Genomic DNA, 11,272 nt, shown 5'->3' on the forward strand with positions numbered 1-11,272 from the left:
CACACACACACACACACACACACACACACACTTGACAATCTTGCTGAGATGTCTTTAATCCAAGCCTGAATGATCACTTTTGCGACCTAATCTCTGAGCTAGATACTATGTGCAGAACGTGAACTCGAGGTCAGAGAATCTGGTCAGGTCTGGGACTCTGAGGTGAGAAGACAACTCTTCTTCTCTTTAATAAATCATATTCTGTTCTTCAATAAAAGCTAAAGCCAGGCACCAATGGCTCACACCTATCACCCTAGCTACTCGGAAGGCTGAGTTCTGAGGATCATGGTTCAAAACCAGCCTGGACAAGAAAGTCCGTGAAACTCTTATCTCCAGACTCTTATCTCTTAACGACCAGAAAAATGGAAGTGGCTCTGTGGCTCAAATGGTACAACATTAGCCTTGAGTAAAAGAGCTCAGGGACAGCACCCAGACCCTGGGTTCCAGCCCTACAACAGACAAAAAAATCCAAGGAGAGAGGGGTTGGGTATGAGAAATGTCCACATTCCTAGGCAAGAACCAGTATGATGAGGACAGAGACAAAGAGCACCTTTTCCAGAAGGATGTATTGCCTACAAAGTAAACAACACCATGTATGGAAAAAACAGAAGACACCACCTTAATTAAGATCAGAGACCCCAGCCTGGCATGCAGGACCTAGGTGCACACGCATACATGCATACACATATGTGTACGTGCACGGTCCATCTAGTCACAAAAATCTGTGTGGTGGTTAAGACATGGTGCCCTTGGTCACACTTCTGATCTGGTGGGACACCTGTGCACACAGGAGCAAGAGGAAAAGAAGGAAGGCTCTACAAAGACAAAGCAGACACGTGCACCACTGAAGGAGGGGTGTAAAAGAGCCAAACAACTGACCCCAGGAATGACCCGGGAGCTGCAGCCGAGCACAGCTCTGTGTTGCTGCAATGTGACAGGCAGGGGCTGAGGACTGTGTGGAGACATGGGCCCTGGTGAGGTCTGGGAGCAGCCTGGCTCTGCTTCCTCCGGGTCCTGAGTCCTTGCAAAGGCCCTGAGTTGGAGGTTGATCCCCAGGGCGCGGCCCCTGACTAGAGGTGAGATGCTGTGTGCAGCACAGGAAAATGGGTTCTGTCTGGGAGTGGGTGCCGAGCTGGGACAGGAAGTGAAAAGGAAGAGGAAGGTACTTTATACACACGTGTGCAAATGGAACAATACAACCTGTGGAGAAGGGGGAAGATAAATGAGAAAGAGGGAAGGAGGGTGAATTTGATAGGGGTACATTGTATGCCTGCGTGGAAACACCACAGTGACATGAAACTCTGTTGTCCCACTAATACGTGTAAATAAGAAACGGGAGGGGATGCTTTCGTCTCTGCAAAGCACTGTGATGTTTCTAGTCTGTTTCATTTCAATTTTTTAGAGTGCTCATCCTTAGCTCTAAATTGATTCTGAGGCTGCTGGCCCAGAAGGGGACAGAGCTAATTCTCTACGCCCTGCCTCTTTCCCATCTTCTTCCCGGGCAGGAGAGTAAATGTCATGGGAATTCAGGAAATTAAATTAGAGAGTGACAGAACAAAGCGCCAGATGCCTGGTCTTATTCTAGGATTTAAGAAAAATACAATGCTGCCACAGCAGTTGGAGTCAAGTGTCTTTTGTGCACTTGTTGGGGACACAAGGGTTGTTCTCACAGACAGGAAGGACATGCTTGACCGCAGGCCCGCCCCACCTGGGCAGCAACTACGGTGTGTGGTAGCCCAGACGCCACACAGCCCCCAGCCACCTTGGGAGGTGCTGCATCCACTTGTGGATTTTAAAGAGAGACAGGGGTGACTGAGGAGAGGGGTGGTATCCACAGAGAGGCGCTGTCCTCACAAACCGAGGACCCCCCCTCCCCCGTGGACAATTACTTACAGAGTTTTTAAAATGTAGATTAAAAACAAAACAAGGGGCTGGGAAGGTGGCTCAGTGGTAGAGCACTTGCCTTGCATGCCTGAGGCCCTGGGATCAATTCCTCAGTACCACATAAGCAAAAAGAAAAAAGCCGGAAGTAGCACCGTGGCTCAAGTGGTAGAGCACTAGCCTTGAGCTGAAGAGCTGAGGGACTGCGCCCAGGCCCAGAGTTCAGGCCCCATGACCGGACCAAAAAAAAAAATTAAAAAACAAAAACAAAAAGAACTAAACAGATGGCACTGCTACCTCTGCTGGGAGTCGAGGTTGGATCCACCTTGTGTTTCTGTGAACTCTGCTCCTTGTTTTAATGCAGTACTCACTTTTTATTGTCTATGTTTTCTCTAGTACACAGGTGAAATGTGAGTCAAGGCGTGAGCTCATCACTTACAAACACACACATTTATGTGTCTTTCCGATAACATCGTTTCTGCAGAATCGTGTTTTTATTCATTGTTGTGTTCTGACACCACCTGACTAAACATGGCACTGTCTGAACCTTAGTGAGATGTGTCTAGGGCTGGTGACAGAGGCCCCTCCATCTTCCACCTTCCGGTCTCCAGACTCTGCTCCAAATTCTCTTTCTATTCTTCACATGCATGAGAAGAAAGGTATTCAAGCACTTCAGTCAAGCATGTTAGGTTTAGTAAATCTTAGCTGGAAAGTCTGATTCTGTGCCGGTGTAGAACAAAGAGTTACCAGCTACTAGTAACCCCCACCTTGCATCTGAAACACAAGTGACTTTTCTTATAGCCAGGAGGAGAAAAAAATGAAAGCAGGAGTTAGGATCTCCAGAGAGAAACACAAGTGGAGATTTAATAAAGAAAGGCAGAGACAGGGAGAGAGACAGAGATGGGGCTATAAATAAACAAGTAATAGAGAAGTAAAATAAAATGGAAAGCACTCAAAAAAAAATGCCCAGGACATATGGTCCAGCCTGAATTAAGTGCTCTTCTTCCCCAGGTTTTGGTTGGATGGTCTGCAAGGATCATTACTTAGAAGTGTCAGTCATGGGGATTTACAAGCAGAAACTGTGGAATACTGAATCATAATAACATTTTTACCTGTATCTACAACTGCAGAAAAAACCACAAAGGCCAGGGCAGTCACTTGACTTCTATATCTGTATCTTCCTATCAGAATAAATGTCGTAAACATCCCATGAAAAAGCAATGCCACTTACCGCATTTAATTCACTCTGTTCTTTGTCTGTCCTTGGCTGACCTGTCTGAACATGGATGCTTGCAAGCCTGAAGCTGGGTCCATGTTATAAACGAAAGGAAACCCACTGGCTGGCTGGGGTTCAGAGGCATGGCGGGGCTTTGTCGGAAGACCTGCCTCATGTCAGATGAGGGAGCATGCTGCAAAGCCTTTTCACCAGACATCCAGGAAGCAGAGCACCAAGCTGCATGACCGATGGGCTTCCCGGCTACTGAGCTGGAGTGTCTGAGAAGAGCCCCCTCCCTTCTCCTGATGTACGGATGGGAGGAACGGTTCACAGAGCTCAGAGGCATCTCCCCACAAACATTCTGTCATCAAGGTCCCATGCTCCGGAGGCCACGTAAGATGGAGTAGGATGATGAGGACAGTCCATCCCCAGAGCCCACAACACGACAAAGACAAAGGACCAAACAAATGAGGACCGATGCCCGAGCATAAAACCCAGAGACAGACGAATGCTACAGCTCCCCTAGGGCCTCCTCTCCACAGCCAGCCACCGGCCGCTGCCACAGGCTCTCTGTACCACGTTCATGACTTCTCCCTGCACCACATTAAGCTGGAGCCCAGAGGGTCTCCTGAGGAGTATTTAAAAGCCCTTCGCTGTTCTGTTAATTTGCTCAGCAGCAAGACCAGACATTAGCCACGGGTGGACAGAATTTGGTGTCAACCCTTGTGCTTTTGGAAATGATGGGTCTCACTTGGGCTGCAATTGTGTCCTGTGATAGATTGGGAATGAAGTAACTTTACCGCGGGCAATTTACAGAGGGCCCCTGGTCCTGAGCAATGGCGCGCGCTGACGTGATGGAGTGATTGGAGGGCGTGGGTCATTTGTAAGGCATGGCCGCTGTCACTGGCATTGATGAACACATCACGAAAATTATTTCAATAAAAGGCTTGGAGATTTTTCTTTTCAAGGAAAACGAATGCTGACATCCATCGTTTGAAGCGTCTGCAATGAAAGCAGGCTCCGGGCATGTCTGCGCGTTGCTTTGCATTTGTAGGCTCTTCTGGGAAGACTGTCGCAAGACCTGCAACTTGGGCTGAAGGCCCAACCCTCTGCCCGGCGCTCCGGGCGGGCACCGCTGGGGAATCCTCATGCCTCCAGCTCCATGTGCAAAGCCAAGTTTACCTGTTCTGGCATCTCGGCTCAGAGTTAACTAGGTTGGACACCTGAATGGGAGCTGCAATCTTAAAGAATACGCACTGTGGAACTCATTCGTGGCAAACCAAACATCCTAGATTCTCAAGGACTTTAGGCAGGAAAATGCTGTGTAAGCTAAGCTTATGAGAAGCCACTCTGTGAGATGCCCTCAGCTCTACCACAGGCCGGGAGCCGCCCTCTCCCCACCGCCGATGAGCTGGGGACCAGTGCTGCGGGAGGCCACCCAAAGGGGAGGATCTTTCAAGATGCTGAGAGTTGTGGTTAAGAGCACCGTCTCAGGTGGGGATGCTGGTGTGGGGAATTCCTCCTAAGGAAAGAACTGGGCACTGCGTGACGTTTACAGCCCTACCACTGCCGGCGGTGCACGCAAAAGTGCTGTAAAAACTTACGTGTCCAGCCAGGGATGGAGGTATAATGTGTTTGTAATGTTCGAAAGAATACTGCAAAGGAATTAAAACTCACAATATAAACAGAGGCACGAAGGTTCTATGAAGATGTGAAGATGAAGATTACGAAGTAATTAAGATGTAATTAAATGGACAGGTAGGTCACAGTCAGAGAGTTTTAAGATATCATTCTGTTAAGATGTCAGCTCTCTCTAAATTAATCTCTAGATTCAATACAACAGGACTTTACAGAAACTGATGAGATGATCCTAAAATCTGTATGGACATGCCACAAATCTGTAACAGCTATTGTGTTTTGACTAACAAACCACTTCATTTCTAGACTTATTGAAACCTATGTCAACAGGGCAGTTAATATTTGCATAAAGACCAATCAATTGACATACCAACAAAACTCACACATAGTAAATTAAATTTTCAGTAAAGGTAATTCAATGGAAAAGAATACTTTCAATAAATAACAGTGGAGTAGTAGGACATAAGAATGAATAAATTCTTACCTCACACCCAAACAAAAATTAATTTCAGGTAACTTTAACTGAAAGCATTAAAAATGATAAAACTCTGGAAGGAGAAAAAAAGGAAGAACATCTTTGCAACTTTAAGTAGTGGAAGATTTCGAAGTACCCCTTACCTGAACGCTGGAGAAACTCCTTCCAGTTGAAGGCAGGGTTGGGTGTGGCTGCAATTCCTGGGGGAAAGAACCAGAAAAGGAAGAGTCACAGGTCACCCTGCTTCCAAGCTTGGGTTCTTAGCAAGCTACTCAGGGCCCAAGGGCTTCACTCAGGTCCCAAGGCCCCAAGCCAGGGAGCGGAGCAGAGGTACAGCCTGTGGCTCATGTAAACAGCTGCGCGGCTCAGCCCCCTGCTGTCCAGCTCATCATCATCACCACGGAAAGGGGTTCTGCAGTATTCACCACTACCCAAGCTCTGGCTCACACCCTTGTTCACCGCCCCACCTAACAATTCCATCTTCATCTAGATCCCCTAACCTCCTTCACCAAATCCCCACGATCATCTGTTCTCTGTCCTCAGATGGGTTCATTTGGTTTCTCCAGTGCTAGGACTGGAAGCCAAGGCCTTGCGCGTGCCAGGCAAGTGCCCTACTACTGAGCTCCATCCCCAGTCCAAATTTCAATTTTTCAAAAATTATGAAAATTCAAGGCAGGTACCGGTGGCTCACACCTGTATCCCAGATACTCAGGAGGCTGAGATGTCCTATGAGACCCTCCTTTCCAATTAACCTCCACAAAACCCAGAAGTGGTGCTGTGGCTCAAAGTGGAAGGGTTGAGTGCTAGCCTGGAGCAAAAAGAACTCAGGGACAGCACCCAAGCCCTGAACCTCGCACCGTTCTGGGCTCACCTAGGTTTAGGATTGGGCCTCGCCTTCCACTCTGACACACAGTTCCAGTTTGCAAGAGCAAGTGGAGCTGGGTAAGAGAGTGTCTGGGTAAGAGAGCCAGGTGCCACACCCTGGCGGGGGTGAGAAGAGTCCAGGTACCCTCAGGCAAGCCAGCTTAGAGGTGCTCAGCACGTTGTCCTGTTTGTTCAGTGAAGGGTACTGGGATGGAGTATGCTGTGCTTCTATTGGTGAAAAGTGTTAAGTGACTGGCATTAACTTATTCGTGAGTGTGTGCAGGTGTGTGTGTGTGCGTGTGTGTGTGCGCGTGTGTGTGCGTGTGTGTGTGTGTGTGTGTGTGTGCGTGTGTGTGTGCGCGTGTGTGTGCGTGTGTGTGTGTGTGTGTGTGTGTGCGTGTGTGTGTGTGTGTGTGTGTACTTGTACTGGGGGCTTGAACTTAGGGCTTTTCCCTCTTGCTGAGCTTTTATCACTTGAGGCTGGCACTCTAGTGCTTGAGCCATGCCTCCACTTCTAGTTTTTTGCTGGGTATTCAGACATAAAAGTCTCTAGGATTTGTTTGTCTATAGATCATGATTCTCAGCTCTTAGCCTCCTGAGTAGCTAGGATTACAGATGTCAACACAGGTGCCCAGTAATTACTCTTTTATAATTTGTCCCATGCATCTTTTATTCTAATGTTAGAAGTCAATGAGAAAATGTATGCATTCTAAGTAAATACCAGAAATCATTGTATGTCATGAGTAAACATTTCAGAATATATCACTTAAAGTATATACACACACACACACACACACACATATACACACACACACACACACACACACACATATATATACACACACACACACACACACACATTTTTTTAATTGAATCTTTACCTTGGCTCTGGACATAGATCTTCCCCGTTGCATGAGGCTTTTGAAAAGAAGGAAGAAAGAAAAACAAAGTAAATTTGATGGCCTATTTTATGCTTTTTAGAGATGAAAGTCACTAAATTTCTGTTGGAAAACATTTACAAGTTATTGACATACTGCTCACACCTTTAAGAGCACAGGTTTACTCCTGCTGTTAGCAGACTTTGCTATTATAAACAAAGCTTTGGTAAGATAAGAAGCACAAAGAGAAAGACATCCCTGAAATGAGACGGATGCTGGTTTAACATTCTGCTATGATAGTTTCTGAAGCTGGAGCACGGGCAGAGCCACTGGGCAGCTGATGTCCTGAGTTCTGGGAGCAATGAACACCCTTGAATGGAGAAGAGAATCCCCCAGCCATCAAGACAGAGGGAGAAAAGGAGGAAAATCAGACAAAGAAAAAGGGAGGGAGAAAAGAAGGGAAAGAATGAAAGAGGGAGGGTCGTAGGAAGAAAGGGGGCCCCGAAGGACACTGGGGGCAGATTCCCTGTACCAGGACACATGGTTTCAGGCAGTGGTGAGGCCCTGTGCCAGGGTGGGTCTCAGGCAGCGCTGCTGCTCCGACGCCTCCAACGTCCAGGGCAGAAGCTACCTTCGCACTGACCTTGTAGGCACCTGTTCCAAAATACCAGCCCACTATTCCTTGTGAGAACTGTTGCAAAACTACTCAAAAGAATCTATTTCTCCAGTTCACTGAGAAATGGTGGCAGAAGGTTTCGGCGTCAAGATGAGACAGGAGGTGGAGGCCCCTGGGAACAGAGAGCCACAGCTCCACAGGGATCGACCGTGTGGCTGCCGTTCCGTGCAGAAGGACCGCTCCCCGGCGGCCAACACTGACCAAGCCCCAAGCGTGCACCCTGTTCTGCGGCCTGTACTCAAGATGAATGTGGGAATGACTAACTTAGCTAGACACCCGACGTCACCACAGCACAGCCCTGTCCTGTGGGGCGACAGGCCGTGGTACCACCCGGAGGGCAACATGGCCATGTCACTGCAAGCAGGGGGGCTGTCTCCCTGGCCCCCAACCAGTCCTCCAGTTTGGGGACCAAGCTGGGGTGAAGAGGCCTGGGGCAAGGCAGGGAAGGCATGGAAAGGGAGGGGCAGCCCTGGCCTGGCCCCATGGTAGAAGGTCTGGGGAGTGTGGCTTCCAGGCTGGGGCCTGCAATGCACTGGCTCAGTTGGTTTGGTTTTGCTCTCTGCATCACATGTCATATCTCACCCCTAAACTAGAGACCCCCAACACCTGTCCCTCTCAAGAGTACCATGCAGTAGATGGGCCATGCAGATGCCCTTGAGTAGCAAATCGTAGGAAATGAGCTGCAAACTCCCTTTCCCTTCCAGTTAAAAAAAAAAATGCCAGTAAAGGAGGAGGTAACAACGCTGGATAGGAAATGTACTTGTTACTTACTCATGTAACTGTAACCACTCTGTACAGTGCTTCTACAATAAAAAACAAACACAGAGACAAAAACCCCGCCAGCTTCCACGAGGAAAATGGCCTTGGCGACCAGTGGAAGCTGAGGCTGACAGATCCCCATCCTTCCTCTGGCAGGAAGCTGAGCAGAGCCACGGGAGGGTAAGCATCCCAGAACTTGTCACCCCCAGTCTGTGGCTGAGGTGCTGGACAGAAGCCTGTGCACAAAGGTGCTGAGCCAACAGAGATCCTACCAGAAGGCTTTGAAGCCTGGGGGAGGCATGAGGCTGACACACCAGAGAAACTTGATTCTGGAAGGTGAGTCAGAAATGAGCTATAATCTGGCCTTTGTCCTTAGAAAGACACATGGCAACTAGAAATATATAAACTCAGAGTGCTCCTGTCACAAAAATTCCTTTCCTCATTAAAAAAATTCATTAAGGAGCCGGGCACTGGTGGCTCACGCCTGTAATCCTAGCTACTCAGGAGGCTGAGATCTGAGGATCGCGGTTCAAAGCCAGCCCAGGCAGGAGAGACCGTGAGACTCCTATCTCCAATAAACCACCAGAAAACCGGAAGTGGCGCTGTAGCTCAAGTGGTAGAGCGCTCGCCTTGAGCTGAAGAGCTGAGGGACAGCGCCCAGGCCCAGAGTTCAAGCCCCACGGCCGACAAAAAAAAAAAAATTATTAAGGGGGGGGGAGAAGGATTGGGACTGGGGGGGGGGCATGGGGGAGGCTGGGAAGGGATGTGAAGGGTAAACAAAGGAGGAGGCTGCAATGCTTGATAAGAAATGTACGCATTATCCTCCCCATGTAATTGTAACCTCTCTGTACAATATGTTCACAATAAAAATAAAATAAAAAAAATCATTAAACTGTTATCTCAACTCCAAAACCAGAAGGAAGTGACTGTACATGCAGACCTGTGGGTTTACCTTCTCCTCTTCACCTTTCAGTGGTACCTTGCTAAATTTTAATGAAAGCTGGGAAGTAAGTGTCCAGTCTCACAGACTTCTAAAGCGTGCCACCGACAATACTGTAAGAGCTCCCCTGAGCAAGTAAAAAAAACAGAGGTACTATATAGAAGAAATCTAGACCGGGTTTTTCTTAAATGATGTACTACAAGAAATCTGGCAAAAGCAAATTAGCTTGTATTGATTTTGGAAATCATGTTCTGTATTACAGTGTTACACATACAAACAGTTTTCTTTGCTCAATATTTCTTGCTCCATTTGCTCTGAGCTAGCAGGAGTCCATGTTCTGTGTATAACTATTTGCTTTGCTAAATTATCTCATTGATACGTAAAATTAAAAAAAAATTAAAAAGGAACTGGGCACCGGTGGCTCATGCCTGTCATCCTAGCTACTCAGGAAGCTGAGATCTGAGGATGCGGTTCGAAGCCAGCCCGGGCAGGAAAGTCCGTGAGACTCTTATCTCCAATGAACCACCAGAAAACTGGAAGTGGTGCTGTGGCTCAAGTGGTAGAGCACTAGCCTTGAGCTGAAGAGCTGAGGGACAACACCCAGGCCCAGGGTTCAAGCCCCATAACCAACAACAAAAAAAAAAGGAAGACTGAATGAATTTGAAGGTGTATGAAATTAGATCATGTGACCCTATTATTAAGTATTTAAAGCCAGAATCCCATTGGATAGATGCTTGTAATCAGGTATGGCTTTGTAAGAAACCCAAATGCTAATTGGTACATTTTTATAATAAAAGAACAGATAACAGCAACCAAAATAACACAGAAGCTCATCTTCTGAGGTTACACTATGCAAATGGAAACCACCACGACAGATTATTACTTTTGTAATACAAGCACAACCTGGTACTGTGTAGGCAACAAATGAATGATACATTTCCTTTGAAGTTACAATATAGCTTTTGATTTTAGCTTTGTGAAACAATTACAAACTGCTTCAAAGAAATCATGGCCCATACCTACAATGCTCACAATATAGGTCTGTGACATAGATTAGATATAAATTGGGAATGTCTCATGGGCTACAGTGTCCTCTTTTTTTCTTTCTCTCTTTGTTCTTTGTCTCTTAAAAAAATATGTTACCAAGCAAGGAAAGAAAGCAATATTCAAAAAGAAGGGGTAAGGGAGACACAACTCTGCCTCTGAGCTGGACCACCGAAAAGTCACAAAAACGCACGTGGGGGCGTGATGGTGCCAACATCAGGAGAGGAGATGGGGGACGACCACCCTGGACGAAGCCCAGGCCAGGGGTGCAGCCCGACTAGGGGTTTCCGTCCTTCCAACAACGCTGGGAAGCTTCCCACTCTCCTGAAGCCACCTGCCCAAGGTGAGGCCAGGCTCCCGGCTCGCCCAGGCCGGAGCCCAGGTCACGGGACAGGAGCGCTCAGAAGCTCTGCCATTCCTCATTCTGGCGAGGTTTCTTTAAGACATCTCAATTCCCAGGGACCAAACATAGGGGGAAAAGTACACAGCATGTACATTTCTGAAGAAACCCAAGTACAGGCCATCTTAAACTAAAGACATCATTAAAGTGATACGCTTCCAAGACGTTGCTGGGCAGAGCAGGTGGGGCTCTGTGTGAGGCCAGCCCACCAATCAGGCAGCCTGAAGAACCCCACATCACAGAAAATCAGATCAGAGGTGTGTGGTGCAGTTACAGCTATCGTCCAGATGATCTGCAGAGACAACCGGACAGAAGGCGGTGGCCAGGGAGAAAGGAGGATGTGCTTTCCTGCCGTAACGGGGGAGTTGTGAACAGCCGTGGTGAGGTTAGGCCAGCACAAACACCCCCACGGACTTGCCGAGCTCACCTGCAGTGTGAGCTCTGCCCATGGCCACCACGGACTTGCCGAGCTCACCTGCAGTGTGAGCTCTGCCCATGGCC

At 47.9% G+C, this 11,272-nt stretch overlaps 1 protein-coding gene across 1 annotated transcript in view; it reads right to left on the minus strand.

Moving 5' to 3' along the window:
* Glt1d1 (glycosyltransferase 1 domain containing 1) overlaps positions 1–11,272 on the minus strand; it is a 54,836-nt gene that overhangs the window by 30,695 nt on the left and 12,869 nt on the right. The window contains exons 5-6 of the mRNA XM_013023199.1: positions 6,956–6,992; positions 5,354–5,410 (exon numbers count right to left, since the gene is read on the minus strand). Of these exons, the coding sequence (XP_012878653.1) occupies positions 5,354–5,410; positions 6,956–6,992 (94 nt within the window). The remainder of the gene's footprint in view (positions 1–5,353; positions 5,411–6,955; positions 6,993–11,272) is intronic.

Source organism: Dipodomys ordii, unplaced genomic scaffold, assembly GCF_000151885.1.
Source record: "Dipodomys ordii isolate 6190 unplaced genomic scaffold, Dord_2.0 Scaffold66, whole genome shotgun sequence".
NCBI classification, from domain to species: domain Eukaryota; kingdom Metazoa; phylum Chordata; class Mammalia; order Rodentia; family Heteromyidae; genus Dipodomys; species Dipodomys ordii.